The sequence below is a fragment of the Panthera tigris genome, chromosome A1 (assembly GCF_018350195.1).
Source record: "Panthera tigris isolate Pti1 chromosome A1, P.tigris_Pti1_mat1.1, whole genome shotgun sequence".
NCBI lineage: Eukaryota > Metazoa > Chordata > Mammalia > Carnivora > Felidae > Panthera > Panthera tigris.
In genome coordinates this window covers 170,843,009-170,862,789 of record NC_056660.1, presented here as the reverse complement: position 1 = coordinate 170,862,789, position 19,781 = coordinate 170,843,009, and the positions used below count along the sequence as shown (strand labels likewise).

General features: G+C 39.6%; 1 protein-coding gene across 2 annotated transcripts in view; it reads left to right on the top strand.

Moving 5' to 3' along the window:
- EPB41L4A (erythrocyte membrane protein band 4.1 like 4A) overlaps nucleotides 1–19,781 on the top strand; it is a 252,970-nt gene that overhangs the window by 166,912 nt on the left and 66,277 nt on the right. For both annotated transcript variants that reach the window (XM_042991272.1, XM_042991268.1), the window contains exons 11-13: nucleotides 9,474–9,565; nucleotides 10,965–11,042; nucleotides 16,214–16,335. In XM_042991272.1, coding sequence (XP_042847206.1) covers nucleotides 9,474–9,565; nucleotides 10,965–11,042; nucleotides 16,214–16,335 — 292 coding nt within the window. The remainder of the gene's footprint in view (nucleotides 1–9,473; nucleotides 9,566–10,964; nucleotides 11,043–16,213; nucleotides 16,336–19,781) is intronic.

Here is a 19,781-nt window from a genome sequence, read left to right as displayed (position 1 = left end):
CAAATACCTTGGTTTTATCAACAGAGTGTGCAGCCCCCAACAGTAGGCCCAGAGGTTGGCATGTACATTTGTTGAATAAATGAAACGAGGCTGTGATTACTTTTACGTATAATACATCATTAAGCTAACCTCAGCTAAACTTACCCAGCGTGACAGGATGTCGACCCAAAAGGTTCCTGGCAAGTCTGGCCACCAGTAATTAGACCCACTTGGCCGAACTCTTTGAGAAAAGTACATGGGAAGTGCTGGTGGCCAGGAGCAGTCACTTTGTCAGCAAGCCCAAGAGGTCTTACTTACATAAGCTAGGGATTCTTTCACATTTTATGTAGAACTATAGATCTAAAAATGTTTTTTATATGAAAGTAATTTCAAATGTACAAAAAGTGGCAAAAATGAAAATATTGCAAAGAACACGGTCACCTTTTATTACTTACAATCACAGTTAACATTTTACTCCATTTCCTTTTTCATTTCTCTCTCTCTCTCTACACACACACACACACACACACACACACACACACACACACAATTCTTTGCTGAATGATTTGAGGGCTTCATGTGTTACATGTCTCTAAATACTTCAGTGTGTATTTCCTAAGAATTGGGATGCTCTCTGATGGAACCACAGTTATCAACTTAACACGTTTATGTCATCTACTCTCTACATTCCAGTTTTATTGGTGGTTAGGCTAATAAGGTCCCTTAAAGCATTTTCCCTATCCAGTACAGAATCCAATTAATTAGTCTTCTTTAATCTGGAACACTTTTGAGCATTTTTGGGTTTTTTTTTTTTTTTTTGACATTTACATTTTGAAAGAATACAGTTCCACCTGCTTTTTAAACAATAGAAAGCTTCTCATTTCATATTTGTCTGTTGTTTTCTTGTGATTGGACTGTAGATCTTTGTTCTCTGCTGGAAAGCCATATAGGTGGTTGTGTCCTCGTTAGGGCACATGATAGGGCACATCTGGAGGCACACGATAGCCATCTGTCACTTGGTGGTTATACTAAGTTTGATCACCTAGTCAGGATGTTGATTTGATTTCCCACGGTATAGTTATTGTTTTTATTCTTCCTCCTTTGCAACTAATAAGTAATCTGTGGGGGTATTTAAATCAGTGCAAATACCCTGCTCCTCTTCAAGCTTTCACTGTAGATTTAGTGTTCATTGAGGATTCTTGCCTGATCTGATCTTTTACTGTGATGCTTGTAAAATGCTGATTTTCTACCTCTTCCACACTCTCCACAGTCATCCCTTGGCATTGCACTGTAAGCAAGAGCCACACCTTTTATCCCTTTTATTTATCTATCTTATCAGCATGGGCTTATTAATTCCCTTTTTTCCCCCAGTGGTTTATGATATATTACGGTACCTAATTTTTTGGTGCTCAAGTTGTTTTAGATTTAGTCAGTGAGGGCTCCTTTAATCTGGCTCTTGTGCCCTTTTGACCTGACCCTATCATTTTTTGGCCATTTTCTTCCTTTTTGGTACAATGTGGTGTTTCAGGTGCATTCTGTACCTACATCTGCCCTGTTATCAGCCATTTTTCCAAGGAACTTTGGTTCTGTTTAGACAGGAAGGGTTAAGATCTAGGTGTTAGGTGTGGTCATTGTCATTGGGGTGACTTTGCTTTTTGGCCTTTTCAGTGGATAAGCTAAGGAATACACACATATATACATACATACAAATATAAATACATGTATACATATGTGTGCATATAAATGTGCTCATATGCACAGTAGAAATCGTGTGTTGATATCATATCTCCAATTTCCATCCATTCCCACAGGGTTCTTTCTGGCCTTTCCTCATTTCATATTTGTATGTGCTGAGAACCTTGGCTCCCAACAACAGAAATACATTTACTTGTTGGCTCAGTTCTAAAATATATCTCAAGTAGTTGCAGAATTGCTTTGTCCGAACCACTAAGATTAACAGTTGTTTGCAGTGCTTTCACTCACATACCATCCTGCCAAGACTGAGGGCATTTAGTCAGTGACTATGGTCTGAATTTACTAGGGTTGGCCCTTCCTTCTGGCTTTCCCTAGTACTGAGGCTTCGGTCTTCGTTTGAGATCTAGTTAGGTTTACTTGTCTCCATTTGCTTTCAGTTTTAGGTCCCCTTTGTATTCTTACTTATTTTATTTTATTTTTGAAGACGTAGAAGATTCACATGCTTCCACAGGTCAAAACTGTACAGAAAAAGGCACAGAGAAGTACCACTAATACCATATTCTTTCGGTCCTATTTCCTCACCCTCCCTTATAGGTAACCAACTTTATTGTTTTATGGTTTATCCTTCCTGTGTTTCTGTTTGTAAAGATAAGCACATTTAGAACATTTTCCTTCTTGGGGAGCCTGGGTGGCTCAATTGGTTGAGTGTCCAAACTCTTGAGCTTGGCTCAGGTCATGATCTCACAGTTTGTGAGTTTGAGCCCCATGTTGGGCTCTGCGCTTAAGGCACAGAGCCTGCTTGAGATTGTCTCTCTCCCTCTCTTTGCCCTTCCCCAGTTTGTGTGTTTTCTCTCCCTCTCTCTCTCTCTCTCTCTCTCTCTCTCTGTCTGTCTCTCTCTCTCTCAAAATAAATAAACTTAAAAAAATTTTTTTACTTCTTCCTTATTTCACCTAGTAATACTTCCTAGAATTCTCTTTATACCAGTCCATTGAGAGCTTTCTTGTTCTTTTGTGCAGCTATGTAGGACTCCATTGAGTGTGTACCATGGTTTACTCAACCGATCTCTTATGCTGTGACAATTTAGGTAGTTTTCAGTAGTTTGCAATTATAAATTTCCCTTCAATTATTAACTTTGTGCATATGTATTTTTATATTGGGGTAAATTCCCAGGATTGGGATTGCATGGTCAAATTGCAAGTGCATGTGTAGTTTTGTTAGATATTTCCACATCCCCTCCTCCATCTAGAGTTTTTGTGCCATTTTGCATTTCCATCTACAGGGTATGAGCACACCTGTAACTACAGATGGAACATTCTCCCCCATGTGTTCCTAAGTGTGGCTCTGTTAGTAGTATTTGGATCTTGATGCCAACAGCTTGGTTTGGCATTTCTCAGATTCAGAGATGGACTGCTAGACCTGCGGTCAGAAAGCATGGTTTGGGTCCAGGCCTCCCACATGTCCAACTTTGGACAATTCACTGAGTAACATGTAACCTACATTTCCTTAGCTATAAAGTGAGAATGACAAAATCTGCCTTCCAGGGTTGTGGTGAGGTTGAAGGCACCTAGTCTGAAGTTGGACTTATAATAGGCTCCAGGTTTATGTCTCTGAATCGGAATTGTCTTGGCATCATGTCATCTAGGGCTACTGGAGCTTTGCAAAGGAAGGGCTCGGGGAGCACCTTGTCCTTGACCAGTCTCAGCTCATGAGTAGCTCGTGCCAAGGCAGGAAGGGGAGCACGGGTCTTCCAGGGCCGTGCATTTTCCTTTGCTTCACTTACTAGTATGTGTGTTGACTTTCTCTATAATTAAAACACATGGACCACTTATTTGGAAAAAATTGTAAAATTCTGCTCTAAAACGTTTTTAAATTGAGTATCAGTAGAACTTACTAGATATGCCTTCATTGTAACAAGCTTTAATAACACTTATTACTTAAAAATCTTTAACATTTGTAAACTGGGGATAAAGGTTATCATTAAAAAAATAACTCTGCAAGTATAAGAGGGAAATGTGAACATTTTTCTGAATGCTATGGTTTCTCTAAAGAGCAAGTGAGGAAAAGATAGAGTAAAACAACAGCAAAAGCCAAGCATCTGGATTCCTGGGTTTGCATCCGTGTATTTTCTCAAGTAGGAAGCAGAATAAGCTCAACATAATCATCTTCAATGTTTACTGAAACATTATTTAAATATTCTCTAATGTTTTGGCCCATGTTTTCTCTTTCTGAATTTTGGGGAGGAAAAGGAAAAAGAGGAGAAGCAACACAATCTGACACGTTCTTTCCAACGCTGTAATTTATGTTTCTGTGAGCTAGAAAGAGTTACGTACAGTTATTCATCAAACAATTAATTTATTCATCCGTAAAAAGAGGTAAAAAGGTTTTTCACATTTATTCTGTGTTTTGGAATATTACCCACACAGCTGACAAAAGAATACTGGAATATTTTTGGTTTTGTTCTTTTATTGTAAAATATATATGCAGGAATGGAAATTAATTAGATTCTCCAAGTGCCCTCCTGAAATGCACCGTGATTTTTAATTCAAACAATATTAAGTGCATTTCAAAAGGAATTTTTAAAAAGTAACTGGGGTGTGTGTGTTAGGGGTGTGTGTGTATGTGCCATGTAATATTTTCTAATCTAGAGCCATGAAAAGACCCTTTCTTGAAAGAAAGTGCTTTGCTCATTTATATAAAACAGGGAAACAGCAAGTACCTGTGCCCAACTTCCTTTTCCAAATAAGAAGATTGTTAGTTTGTTTTGTTGCAGGGCTCACTGTGAATTCTTAACTGAACTCGGGATGCCTGGGAGAGAGAGCAGTGGCAAACACAGGGACAGGCACTGGAACAGACATTGTGCCCGCTCTCTCACTTGTACAGACATTGTTCAGCTTTTAAAACTGTAGTCAATCAGTCTCACCACTTAGAATGATAACAGTTTTCAAAACAGTTAAAATTTTGGGTTATCTCTTTGGTATCTGTTTTCATTTCCACCCCTTGCCTGCCTTTGCTTTATCAGTAATCAGGTTATTTCAGTCATTGGCTATCCACCCTCTGTTGATTTTGTTTTTCCCCCTGGTGCCTAAAGTCAGTTACAGCTCTTGTTGAGATTGCAGTTAAAAAACCACAATACTTTAGACTTGTAATCTTGACACTTCCTTCGATCTTCTCCTCTGCTTCTGTGGATTGCTGATGATTGGAAAACTCTCTGCTGTAGGCCTTTCCAGTATTTATGTAATGATCACATGTCACTACTATGAAAGTACTAATCTTTTAAAAATATGTGCCTATACAGTGTACTTTAGGTTACTTCTGTGACGCTGGAGGTGGGACAGACGTATAATAGGATTGAGAAGATATTCACCCCCACAAGTGTAGGGAAGCTGGGGAAGGCAGACTGTCCAGTTGTGGCTGCTTCCCAAGACAGCAACAGAGCAACCCCTAGAGCATGGGCTGGGTGTGGCGATAAGGGTCAGGCTTGGGAGAGGCAATGAGTCAGCAGGGCCCGGGGTGAAGAAGTTGTGTAGCGCACAGTTGATGCGAGCCCCTTCAGGACCCTGCTAGCAATCTCAATACACTTCAGAGAAGCCAAACTGAAGTAGATTTATTTCTTGAAGCTTGCAAAGAGAAACACCCAGCAAAGGTGGGAAAAGAAATAGAGAGCTCTGAGGGAGTTAGGTTGGGAATTCATCAGTATGATACGTGTCCTGAAGTCTTACAAATGATAGAACTGGGAGTTTGAGCCAAGTTTACCTAGGGCTCCAAGGTGCAGTGAAGCCCCCAAATGGTGTTTGAGATACAGGCTATTTAAATTTGCTCAAAAAAAAAAAAAGGGGGGGGGTGCCTGGGTGGCTCAGTCAGTTAAGCATCCAACTTCAGCTCAGGTCATGATCTCATGGTCTGTGAGTTCGAGCCCCACGTCGGGCTCTGTGCCGACAGCTTAGAGCCTGGAGCCTGCTTTGGACTCTGTGTATCTCTCTCTCTCTGCTCCTCCCCTGGTCATTCTCTCTCTCTCTTTCTCTCTCTCTCTCTCAAAAATAAACATTTTAAAAAAATTTGCTCAGTTTATAGAATAAAACTATGATAAAAGCCTGTGTTAAAAAGAGATTCGGCATGTAGCTTTGCTTCTGGCAGGAAATGACAAAAGCTATGAAGGTGTTTGAGTGCTTTTGCCGAAAGCAAGCAGTTGATGCTTGGAGAAAGTATTTTAGCAGAGGGTTGGAATGGACTTCTGAAGTTAAGCATCTGCTCACCTTTGAATGAATGGAAAGGTGCTAATTGTCCCAGTCTGTTTGGAAAAGGCTTAGTAGGAGAGAGAGACTTTGTGATGCCACATCAGTGCCATTCATACCAGCGGTTAAGTGGCAAAAATGCACGGAATTTATTCAGAATTCCTGGTTTCTTTTTTAGTTATGTTAACACTCCTTTTAGTATTTGGATTATTCTGCTGACAGTGGGATAAAAACCAGGCAGCTGGTGTTACAGCCCCGTACAAATGGAAAATGAGTTCATACTTGTCATTTGCACAGGACAGAAGTAATTAGGAGGCCTGTGGGAACCTCTTTTGTTCCTTTAATGTATTTGTACCCAAGGAAACTTGAGAAAACCCAATTCTGGTCGGATCTTAAATATGTCTTCTCCTTTCATTAAGTGATGGTAGTTAAAAAAAAAATTATTACATATCCCGTGACTGGATCTCTATTTGAAAAGAAAAAGAATATAGATGTTAACGTGAGGAATAGAATGAAAACCAATCTAAGAAAAGTTTGAGGGGACTTAATTTGTTTATATATTTTTTAAACGTTTTTATTTATTTTTGAGAGAGAGAGAGAGAGAGAGCACAAATGGGGGAAGGGCAGAAAGAGAGGGAGACACAGAATCTGAAGCAGGCTCTGAGCTTTCAGCGCAGAGCCCAATGTGGGGCTCGAACCCACAAACCGGGAGATCATGACCTGAGCCAAAGTCAGACGCTTAACCAACTGAGCCATGCAGGCGCCCCGGGATTTACTATATTTTTAAGATAGAATGCTTTTTTGTTTCTCCTCTGTTTCTGTAAATTTGGATTATATGTAATTAAGTAACTTATTGAAAATTTGTTTTTTGGTTTGTAAATACCACCTGATTTGTGGATGCTCTTGCTAAAATGTTCAAGTATTAGTGTCACAAAGTGGTCCTCACCAGCCACCATTTCTTGTCAGTGATAATGTCTAGTATGTCCTGGCACATGTAGAGCTTTCATTGTTGGAAGACACAGGAAGGTGGAGTATAGATACTGAGGAAGGTGGTGGTGGGGAGAGGACCACATGTCCTGTACTCACTTTATCCTAATCATTTATCCTGATACAATGCAATCACAAGCCAAATTATTTTAAAATAAATGACCTGTGCATTATATTTTTGGATAATGCAGTGACCTTAAAAACACGTACGGTTATATAAGAAATGCTTTTTTTTAAGTTTATTTATTTATTTTGGGGGGGGGGGAGGTATGAGCTGGGGAGGGGCAGAGACTGAGGGAGAGAGAATCCCAAGCAGGCTCTGAGCTGTCAGCACAGAGCACAGCATGGGGCTCAATCTCACCACCGTGAGATCATGACTTGAGCTGAAATCAAGATTTGGATGCTTAACTGACTGAGCCACCCAGGCACCACACTATAAGAAACTCTTGATAGTGGTGGCCTCTGGGGAAGGGGATTGGGAACACGATGGGAGTGAGATTTTAGTTATCAGTGTGTGTCCATTTTGGTAACTTTTGGCATTTGTACCATGTGTGTATATTATGTATGGAGAAAAGAAAAGAAGAAGGGAAAACCCTTCCCTTCTAAGCATTCCCATGTCCCGACAGGATGCTTGGTTTCCCACCCTGCCTGCAAGGATCTTCTGTGATTTCCTGGGCACCCCCTTCCCCCATTTCTTTTGCTTTTGAGGAATGCCCTTTCTGAATCCATTGACTTGGCTCCCTTATCTCTACTTGTGTAATCCCTGCCCCTTTCATGAAAGTCACCAAAGATGTCTCACCATGAAATGCAGTCCCCTCCTTTCAAACCTTGTTTGACCTTTCCCGGTCACTTGAGTCTTGTGCTCTCCTTCTAGCCTCTCTGCCACTGTTGCCTCCTGTTCCATTTTGACGCCCCCCTCCCTCCCCGCACTCCTTCTTCACAGCATCCTGGTTGTGATTTTATCTTCACCCACTTCGTTCTTTCTCCTGGAACAATTTCTTTTATGCTCTTGGGTGAAATCATTTGTGTCAGCAGGTGTGGCCTGTCTCTTCAGCTCTGTGTCTGCATGTCTCCTGGCCCACTAGGTATGTTTAGTTCCCCATTCCATAGGCACCTCAAAATCAAAATAGCCTGAACTTACTATCTCTTCCCTCGCCATCCAAATGCCCAATTTTTTCTACTTGCTGTATTTCATTAGTTAGCATTCTCCAAGCCAGAAACCTGGGAATTATCTTATGTTCCTTCCTCCACTTCACAACGTTTTGGAATTATAGGCGGCCTTGCTGTAACATGCATATATTGGCTCTGTTTTCATCACACCCTTTCATCTTACAAATAAACCTCTAAACTGGGCAGCTTCCTTCCAGATGGACTTGGAATAAATTTCATGCATATAAATGTTCTTTCCTTATTAAAAGGTGGGAAGGATCCTTTTCCATTACTCATCTGCATTGACAATTTTGTGCTTATAAATCCATGGAAACCTCATTCCAGGGGCATTTCTGCATTTGAGGCTTAAGTTTGCTAATTTAGTTTTAATTTTTTTTAAACGTTTATTTATTTTTGAGAGGGAGAGAGAGAGAGAGAGAGAGACAGAGCACGAGTGGGGGGAGGGGCAGAGAAAGAGGGAGACACAGAATCTGAAGCAGGTTCCAGGCTCTGAGCTGTCAGCACAGAGCCCAATGCGGGGCCTGAACCCACAGACTGTGAAATCATGACCTGAGCTGAAGTGGGATGCTCAACCGACTGAGCCACCCAGGTGCCCTATGCTAATTTAGTTTTAGATAAAACAAACAAACAAAACAATTATAGAGCTTCACAGAATTTGTGGTTCATTGTTTTAGCACTTAGATTATATCTTGCGTGGTTGCCTATTCAGTCACTAAAAAAAATAAATAATATCTTCTGCACAATTAGAATGATCTCTAATATTGCCTTTATTTCTCATGTGTTAAATATAGGTAGGTAGCTACTGGATAGTTGAAATTTAATGTATATCTATTATGTACTTTACATAGGTCATATCATTTAGTTTAATTCACCCAATAACTGGATGCAGAATGTGGAAGCTCAGAGACATTATTCAGTTTGGTTAGATGACACAGCTGTGGGGGTCGCTCCTTGCATTGGCCCCTCCTGAGATGCTTTAGTCATCATTTTAAATGTAGCATGTACATCCCTGAAAATAATAGAGTTAATAACTGGGTTTATGGGCATTTCCTCTTTATTGGGAGTTGATTTCCACACAGTGTGGTCCGGTTTGGGTGCCCGTTTATGATGGAAAAGTTTGCAGTACTTCCTTGCCATGGCCCTGCTTATCCATGGTCTTGGGGTGATGAAGAAGTAAGTGATAAAGGTGACGGCACTGCGATTTATGTGGAACTTAATTTCATAATTTTAATTATTGAAGGTGGTTTGAAGGCATCCCTCCAAAAATAGTTACCAAGAGGTAATTATTTTTTGTTTTATGTGTTAATAATTTGGGCCTACCCAAACTTTTGATACCTGGAAGGTGGCTGTCATCTGAAGATTAGTATGGTCAGTAATTCATATTCTGTTTCTCTTTTTGTTTCTCTCAGTGCAATGAAACCTCATTCTTTTTTGAAGCTCGAAGTAAAACGGCTTGCAAGCATCTTTGGAAGTGTAGTGTAGAACATCACACATTTTTCAGGTATGTTAATGTGAAAGTTTTGTGCATTGTTCTAATAAGTGAAAATTGCATTTGTTTTTATAACAAGTGTTCTTTTCTGTCTATAAGTAGAAATTTAGAAGTGTTTCTCTTCTATTAATTTTTTTCAGCCACCTAATTTTCTGGATCATATTAATACACACACACACACACACACACACACACACAGATACCTTCTTTGGTCCTACTATAAGAAAGGGTCAAGGACATTTACATATATATAAAATTCAGCTTTGGTATTGATGGAAATTAAATGTTCTATGGACATACTAAATTTGAAATGCCTGTTAGTCACCTAAGTAGAGGTGTGGAGCAGGCAGTTGGGTGTCCAGGGCTTATTGGAAAGACCAAAGCTGGCCATGTAAATTTACTAGGTATTTAAGGCAAAGGGGACTGGATGAGGTCATCAGTGGAAAAAATGAAGAAAGAGAACAGAAAGCCAAGGACTGAGCCGTAGGACCCTCCCAGCATGTAAAGTGCAGTAGAACTAACAAAGGAGCGTAAGACGGCATGGGAAAATGGAAAATAGAGTAGATGGCATGGGAAAATGGAAAATAGAGAGGAAAATGCCATGCTGAATAAGAAGCCAGCAACTGCACTGCATGCTCCCAGGACGTCAAGTAAGAGGAGGGTAGAGAGTTGACCATTGGAGTATAGTGACACTTTCTTTCACATCCTTCTAGTGTAAAGATAAAACCAAATCCTAGCAGGTAATATATTAAGCTTTATGTTTTGCTTTTTAAATTTAAAGTTAGATTAATTCTTCCCCTTATTCCTATTTGATGGAAGGAGCATGGAGCACTTCTCCCCAATAGCATGATGTTGGAGAAGTATTCTTATAAAATGACCTATGTCCTTTATAGGGTTTATATTAGTTGAGGGATGTGGCCCAGCAAGCCTGAGACATTGCCTGTAGTCCTATGGGGCCTGGGCCAGGGAGCTCCACATGGAAGGTGTCTGTTGAAGGTACCCTGGAATGGGAAGTCCTGGAATATAAAGAGGAGTAAAACACTACATCAGATCTGTCATGAAAGCCATGGCATGAATATTTCAACATAGTGACACTATTCTTAATTTAAGTAGAGAAAGTAAGTTGATTCACAGCTGAAGCTTCCAAAGGGCAATGATCTATATAATAGCTTGCCGAAACTATGAACACTCTGATATCATACATACATAAAATCCTAGAGCATGGTTGTGTTTCAAATATTAGCTTAAAATAACTGGTAATTATTTCCTGCCAATATGTACAATAACTCAAATATTTCGACTAGCTGTGAAACAATGTTGCACTCTATTTTCTACATAGCTTTTGCTCAAGGGTTGTGTAAGTACCTGTATTTATGAATCCTTATCTAATTTTCTTTTAAAAACTTATTAGAATGCCAGAAAATGAATCAAATTCATTGTCAAGAAAACTCAGCAAGTTTGGATCCATGAGTTATAAGCACCGGTATAGGTAAATGGCATTTTTTCTTTGGGGAAGGGTATATACATGTGAATAAATATTTAATTCAGTTGTCCACATACACACACACACTAAAGTTTATGATTTAAATTTTTTTTTTATTTTTCTGCCAGTGAATTTCAAAAGCGTAACAGTTTATTAAAACTTTCTTGACAAAAACAGCCTATTTAATATGTGTATTAGCTATGTTAAGTTTAGGACTTTTAGAATGTAGTACAGCTTATGATCTTCAGAAATTCATTTTGATACAATTATCACTTTATTTCTAATGATGTGATTATGAGACAAAGTAGATATCCTGAATTGTAGCTGAGTGGTGTTCTCAGGACCATTCAGTCAATCACCTGTTGTAACACAATGTGTACTTTATACTGTGGATCAAAGCGTGTTTCCTACAGCATAAAGCTTAAGTGTATAATGCTACAATTATGTCTAAACTTTACTGAGCAGTTACTAAGTACCATGTATTGTGCTAAATGTTTTCTATTTATTGCTTCATTGAATAATTCCTGCCTTTTTAATATTATCCCCCTTAATATATGGGGAAAGTAAGGTTCAGAGACACAAGTCACTTTTCAAGGTAACCTAGCCAAGAAGCAGGAAAGTGGTCCCTTCCCTGGCAGTCTAACTCCAAAGCCCTTGCTTTGACTATTAGGCAAACCCTGAGCATGTTACAGGAAAAGCCTGATTGGGTCTTTTTCTAATACCGGCATTAAAAATGGGAACCTTCTTGTTGTGAAAAAGAACTGTTTTGTTTCAATTCGTCTGTTAAGTGGAGAGCCTGTGATATGCAAGGCAAGATATTGGATTGGGTGCCCAGAGATATAGAGAATTGGATCTAACTACTTCTGCCTTTAGAGAGCTCCAGTGAAGCAGGTCCCAGGCCCTGTAAAACAAGTAGGGTGCCCAAATGCCACTCTGGAAGTGGGATACTGTTCTCTCAGTTCACTGGAGACGGCACTAAATGAAATTCTTACCTAGGAGACAAAGCCAAGTCATTGTTGGCAGGACAGTGGTATGCCAGATTTTAATTCCTCTTTTTCAACCCACTTTTTTTTGGTTCTGAATTTGAAATCAGAGATAATAAAAGAGTGATTAATAGTGAATGCTCAGTGCGTTACCATTATGTATTACTCACTTGGGTTATTTGCTCTTTTGATGCCCAAGACTTAACTGTTATTGTATTAGAGAGATATTCTTGGTATTTGAATGAAAATATTCATTGAAGGGCACGTGGGTGGCTCAGTCGGTTAAGCTTCTGACTTTGGCTCAGGTCATGATCTCACAACTCATGGGTTTGAGCCCTGTGTTGGGCTCTGTGCTGACAACTCGGAGCCTGGAGCCTGCTTTGGATTCTGTGTTTCCCTCCCTGTGCCCCTCTCCACCCCCCCCCCCACTCAAAAGAAACATTTAAAATTTTTTTTAATTAAAAAAAAAGAAAATATTCATTGATACCTAAAAATTTAACCTTCAGGTTACCAAGGTTCTTCCTTAGATAGTGATGTAGTTAAGGAAAGAGTATTTACTTTTGTATTGAGAAGAGCTGATAGTATTTGGGCTGTTTTTCATGTTGGGGCATAAAACATTTTGAGGTTTATAGAGAGAATGTGTAAATCTATCTTCTTGTCACTGAAGTAAAGCTAGTGAAAAAGCATCTGTCAGTGTTCATGCTATTAAAATTGTAATTATGCTGTTTAACATATGCTGTAGTTGGTTTCCACAAATTTACCCATACCTGATTTCTTAAATTTATTGAAATGCAAATGTTGTGGCTACTGGGAATTATTATTAGAAAGTTATTGGGTTTTGCATATTAAATATCATTTCTTCCAAGAAAGTAATTAAAGGTAACCTTTGCAGAATTGGAAGCTCCACTAAATCTGTTCTAATTTTGTGGATGGTATTAACTCCCCAGTAAGTCGTAATGAAACCCAAATCTCCGTGTCTGTACGTAGGAAGCATTAACATTACCCCATCCCTGGAAGAAAGACGTTTCGTCCCACTGCCCAGAGCTAGGCTCAGGCCCAGGTGGGTCTCTGACAGCTGGGTGGTTGCCAGCACGTGGACTGTTGATTGTCAAAGTGGAAAGACAACCAGCCTTTAACACACGTCATATGCCTACTCCTTTCTTGAGACTCCTTTCTGGAGGCCCCATGGGATACAAGCAGAGCCCTGGAAACACAGGCAGCCCCTCCTTCACCCTTCAGGCTTTTGGGGCATGGGGGATAAGGGAGAGCAGAACAGGTGGCTGTGGTTTGTGAGTGTGGGTGTCTGCCTGCTTTGTGTGTCTGTATTTCTGCTGGTGTGTGTGGGACGGAAGAAGAGTTCTTGTCTTTGCTCTCTTCTCTCCATCGTGGGGCTTACAGAACTCCAAGAAGATTCCAACATCTCTTAGAAAAATGAATTACTAAGAAGGAAAAAAATTGACATTTTTAGTGATACATGACTGCCAGTTGTCTCAAAAGTTCAAAATTTGTGGGAAAACAGAGCTGCAATCAGTCTAGTTCTTTTGTTGTTGTTTTATTATCACATAGCAATAATTTAAAATAGATACTGATGAAGTACTTTGTGATACACTGGTATCTCTTTCTCTGAGCCCCTCAAAAACTTCTCGCAAAGGACAAGAGTGTGTGCGCCAGCATGTGTGGAGGCAGGGAAGTGGTGATTATGGTGAAGAAGCTCTTTCTGGTCACTACGGAGAGCCACTAGACAGGCATCGGAACTCTTATACTTTACACTGTAAATCTCTCTCTTCATCAAGTACTTTCTGCTGCAAGGAAATAGTAAGAATACTGTACAAGAATATTTCCGCTAGGAAATACTCTGAATAAGTGTGTGTGTATGTGTGTGTGTATATATATAAAATTATGACATAATTTTATTATAGTCATGAGTTGGACTCTCAATCTACTGAGCCACCCAGGCGCCTCAACTAGAAATATATTTTAATTTTTTTGGTGTGTGTGGGGGGCGCCTGGGTGGCTCAGTCAGTTAAGTATCTGACTTTGGCTCAGAGTCATGATCTTGCGGTTCATGGGTTCAAGCCCCACATCAGGCCCTGTGCTGACAGCTCAGAGCCTGGAGCCTGCTTCGGATTCTGTGTCTCCCTCTCTCTCTCTCTCTCTGCCCCTCCCCTGCTTGTGCTCTGTCTCTCTCTCAAAAATAAATAAACATTAAAAAAAAATACATATTTTAAATGAGGAAAATGAGGCTCCAAGAGATTTTAAAAAGAATCTGCTGAAGACCACACAGTTAGAGCAGAGCTGTGTTTTAAACTGGGCTGGTGGAGCACCTGGGTGGCTCAGTTGGTTAAGCATCCGACTTTGGCTTGGGTCAACATCTCACAGCTCATTGGTTTGAGCCCCACATCAGCCTCTGTGCTCACAGCTCAGAGCCTGGAGCCTACTTCAAATTCTGTGTCTCCCTCTTTATCCGCTCCTTCCCTGCTCATTTGCTCACGTGCTCGCTCTCTCTCAAAAATAAATAAACATTAAAAAAAAAATTTTTTTTTAAATTTAAACAAACTGGGCTTGTAACGTCATACCAAATGGTTCAGTGTTCTTCCCTTTCTCCCAGGCCACCAGGCCATGTCACAACAACCAGCTGGAGGTCAGAAAGCTCATTCTAAGTCCTGTGTAGGCTGTGGCAGATCAGTTTATGTTTCTGGACCTTAGTTTTATTAATCTTGTAATATGATTTTCTCATTATCCTTTATTCCTGAGAGAGAAGCCATGAGGGAAAATTGAATGGTAAAGTAAAATCTCATTATAAAATGCCACAGTGGGTCCATATGCTGGGTTGTATTTTCAGGGCAAATATTTTTTCCTCTGCAATGAAGTATACAGTATCCAAGTCTTTCTGATAACAGAGTCTGTTGTAAGTAGCTCTTATCTTTATGCTTCAAACCATTTATAATAATGGAATTCTGCTCTTTATATGGAATTTTGTTTGTTAGCCTTTTAGGAGTGAGATGTTGCTGTTTGTGCTACCTTATGTACTACCTTTAAAAAAAGGTTAAATTTCAAGTAAAAGAAAACCTGTCACAGGTTTTCTCCCATTCTCTATGCTGGTTCCCATCAACTCTTGAACATGAGGCACACACAGATGGAGCCTGCCATGGTAGCTCATATCAAGTGGTGTCCCTAGCTGGCCTGACGGGAGCCACTTTGATGAGTGTTTCAAGCATCCTTTTATTTCTAATAAAGGTAGATGGGGTAGTAAGAAGGGGGAACTTTCACAGAAGTGTGTAGGAGGTAAATTTTGCTTATATAAGTCTCATCTCTTTATCCCATTTATCCTGTAAATGTAGGAGGAATAAGATTTGGGGCCATGAAATGGCCTTTTTCCTCCCATACGTGGGCTCTTTTTGTGATGAATCAAACTAGACATACAAAAATTCATTTTTCCTGTACCTAAATGATATTTTCCTGTGTGAAAGTCAGAGTCATTCACTGGCTCAGATTCAGCAGCTGTGGAGTAATTTTTCAGTAAGATGAATGTTCACTGAAATCCAGCAAACAAAATCACACCAATCCTCAGGAAAATTATGTGAAGGTTAGTCCATTCCCAGGGAAAGCTCACCTTGCATCCTCAGACTCTTTAGAGAGGCAGCACTTTGCGTGGGCTTTTGGCTTACTTTAAATCTTTCTGGGCACTCGATCTGGCACAGGTGAGGTGAGCATTAATAAATGGTTGTGCCACAGCAGGGTTCGGGGAAAAATCATACCAAGCCATCCTGTGGGGCATGCTTTACAACTTGCTGTGTAAGTACAACCTAGTGACATGTTGATTCATGTAGAATCGTTGCTATTGTATAATTTAGCCCAACGTAATTTATTATTTAGTTGTAGAGCTGGAAGACCATCAGTATCCTCTATTTCTAGCTCATTCTACTTAAATCTAAACCTAACCTCTTTAATAAATTTCTGCCTCTGAAAGATTGTCCTTCTATCTAGCCTAAGACTCTCATATTAGAATTTAATATTACTGCCTTGGTTAATATTGCAATGAGAATCAATTGAAAACCCTTATATACTTAGGGCCTCTGTGACTCTGTGTTGTTTTTCTTCTTTGCATATTGTGTAGATATTGTGAATGAGCCGTGGTTTAATTTTGTGACTGTGTGGTTTTATCTGTGTTAACCAAAATGTTGCATTTCCAAGTGGCAGGACAGCATTGCAAATGAGTCGAGACCTTTCTATTCAACTTCCTCGGCCAGATCAGAATGTGGCACGAAGTCGAAGCAAGACTTACCCAAAGAGAATAGCACAAACACAGCCAGCTGGTGAGTCACTGATGTAACCTTGCATTTCCTTTTAGGGTGGTGGTGTAAGATAAGCTCAGGTGGTGACTATGGCCATGTAGTTTCATTTATTGTTAAGTAGGATTTTTAATTTGACCCTGAAACTGTCCAAGCAATTAGAAGTTACTGTAAGTAACTTCAGGGTCAAATTAAAAATAGTAAGTTTTATATATAATAAGTTACTATAAGTAATTGAGTAATTTCTTAGTTTGATGTATCTGAATTGGAACTGAAACTCTTACCAAACGTCCTTTAAAAAAAGTAACAGTATTGATATAAATTAAACTATACAGAATTCAGTTGGATTTTTTATTGTTGGTTTTTTATTGTGAAATATGTGTATAGACAAGTGTTTACAATGTACATACATGCATATGTATGTATACTTGCACATACACACACAAAATTTAATATAGCCTGTAATCCCAAAGTCCTTCCTATTAGCCTAATTATTTATATCTTCACCATCTCCCTTCCCAACCAGAGAAAATCCCCATCTAACTTTATGATAGTTATTTCCTTAATTTTTGTTAGAATTTCAATACCGTGCAGACTTCCCCAAACAAACAAGTTTATTTTTGCCTATTTTTAACATAATTTATATGAATGACCATGGCATACATTGTTTGTGTCTTGCTTCCATCAGTGCTGTATGTGTACGAAAGTGCATTCATTTTTCTTGCTGTGAGTATTCTGTTATGACATTCTCTTTGTCCATTCTGTTTTTGATGGACAGCTGGGTTATTCAAATTTTTGTTTTAAATGAAGACTACTTCTGTAATAAACCCACCTAATCAGTTTTAATCCATGTTCAATGCTCAGAACTCACAGAATTATTTTGTAAAGTGACGTTACTGAGTTTGGTTTATGTCTTACCTATAGGTCCCCCTTGTCTAACATGCTCCATGGACTTTTCTCATACTGTTAAGCTTGAGTCTCACCATAGCCCTGTGAGGTAGGGCAAGGCACAGAGTATGTTCCCATTTTACAGATGAGGAAGACATAGTTCCAGCATCTAGAGAAGTATGGGGCTGGAATAAGAGCCTAGATCTCCTGGTTTTTGTTTTTACCATATTGTGGCAAGTGAGGGGAATTTTTAATAACAGTAATTTCTATCTGAGCATTGCATGACAATTGACATAGCATTGTGACATCTGTTGTTTCGTTTAATCCTTATGTCAAGCCTCTGAGGAAAGTATTCTGCTCTACTGCTCCCCGTGTGAGAGTGTCACCTGACTTACTCTTTCGAAGCCCAATTAAATCTGAGTGTAGGTTCCCCCCATCACTGAGCTGGGAGGAAATTAAATTCTTTCTGTTGGTTCTGCAGTGGCAAAATAAGACATGAATTAACTTTGCAATAGGTTACTTTGCCACAGAAGTATTATCGTTTTCCCTGTTTGGCTGATGAGGAAACTAAGATTTAAAAGGACAAATTTGTCCAAGATTATATAATAAATAGGTAACTTAGGATAAAAATTTTACCTGTAATATTTAATATTTTTATCTTAATAATTTCTATTTATCTTTGTATATGAGCAGTCTGAAATTCCATTTGGATCAAATACAACGTGGTACAATTAGCAAACTTTCAAATCCTATGCTGTTTCTGAATTGCTGTACCTCATGAAATGAGTGAGACCAACTGAGACTATCAAAAGCATGTCTTGCTTCAAATCACCATTGCATTCTACTCAAGACGTGGGAATCATGCATGCTTTGTTTACAAACCTGCTCCCTTGCTCCTTTTCTTCTCATATCCTCTTACAAAGATAATTGCCTCTGTGACGCTTTTTGTATATGTGGGGGTGTGTGGCTCTCCTTGGAAGCCCAAATACTGAAGCTGATTAATTTAGGGACAAAGGTTTTTGGTTTTATTTTTGTTTTTCTCTTGGCGTATGCAGAGAACAACCCCAGGGGATGATTTTGGACTTTCACACCCCTCATTCATCTTGTGTTGCATTAAAACACACTCTTTTCTTGGTAGGGGATAAGGGTGTGGTTAATGTACCACCCAGGCTTTTCAAGGACAGCCTCTCAGCATCCGGGAGACCTTTTTAAAATGCAGCACATTATGCATTTATTATTATAAATGCCTGCCTCGTTCAATTGGTAGAGCATGTGACTCTTGATCTCAGGGTCCTGAGTTCAAGCCCCACGTTGGGTGTAGCGATTGCTTAAAAATACATACATGCATACACATTTGTTTTAGAAAAGTTAAGAAACTTAGAACCTTTCCTTCCAAAAGAAAAAAAAATCTTTCATATTCAATTCCATTCTCCTGATAGTTAATACTTATTACGTAGCTTTCTAGTTGTTTGTATATCTTTTCTGCAAAAGCAATATAGTAGTCTTTTACAATCTGCTTTTCTTATTTAATAATATGTCACGGATATGTTTTAATAAGTTTCTAAATGTTCTTAACACCATTTTAGCATCTATATAATTTTCTGTTACACAGATGGATAGACATATAATTTATTCAACCAATCTTTAGTTCTTAGATGGCTTAAGCTGCTTGGAATTTTGAAGGATATAAATATAACTAAAGTGAATCTCCATGGAGTGATAGCTTTAAACATCCATGCTAATTTATTACATGTATTTTAAACAATGGTTCATTTTCATCATTTTTAACATAAAAAGGATTAAACAATGCTGTGTTTAGAAACAAAGTCAGACTTTGCTGTGTACACATTTCACTTTGATTTTGAATTACTTTTAGTCTGACTTTTCAAGTCTGGATTCCACAAAACTGCGATGTGTTCTGGGATCCAGAGATGGACCCTCCTTTGACTGTGTGACTGTCTTGGGTAGGGAAGGATCACTTCGCAAATGCCTATGATGAGGTGTCACAGTTGCTGTCACACACATGGGGAGAATGTGGTGGAGGCAGAGATTAATGTTTTTTTGCTTTCTCAAATCTTCCATTTTCTCTTTCCTCTAATTCAAATGTACTTTACTGGGAGCCTCAGCTGAACCCAGCTGGTGGTGACCCAGTCTCAGCCATGCCCTATTTCTCAGGTCATGGTGGGGTTCAGACTTGGAGCAGAATATTTGAAGAGGGTCCTCTTGTCTTCACCTACATTAGTCACTGCTGTGCTCCTTGTTCCAGCCAGGCCCCAAGAAGGTGGGCAGTTCTGTGCGAAGCTGGGCTGGGATGTGTGTATGAGAGGGAGGGGTCTTTGGCTTGGCGTGCCTGAGAGCCTGCTGTGCTTAGGGTCAAGCCTGCGCGGAGACCTCACTGGCAGTCCTCCGTGAAGTTTCTGCTGCCTGGGGGAGGGGATGCTTCAGAGAGTGCCTGCAGGTCACTAGGTCAGGTCACTGTAGCCCTCTGGCCTCTGTCCCCTTCCCCACCATCGCAGGCAGTTTCTCCAGACTGTTACTTTTTCTTCCCACACCCCCAGCTTGCTCAGAGCACCCTCTCCCTC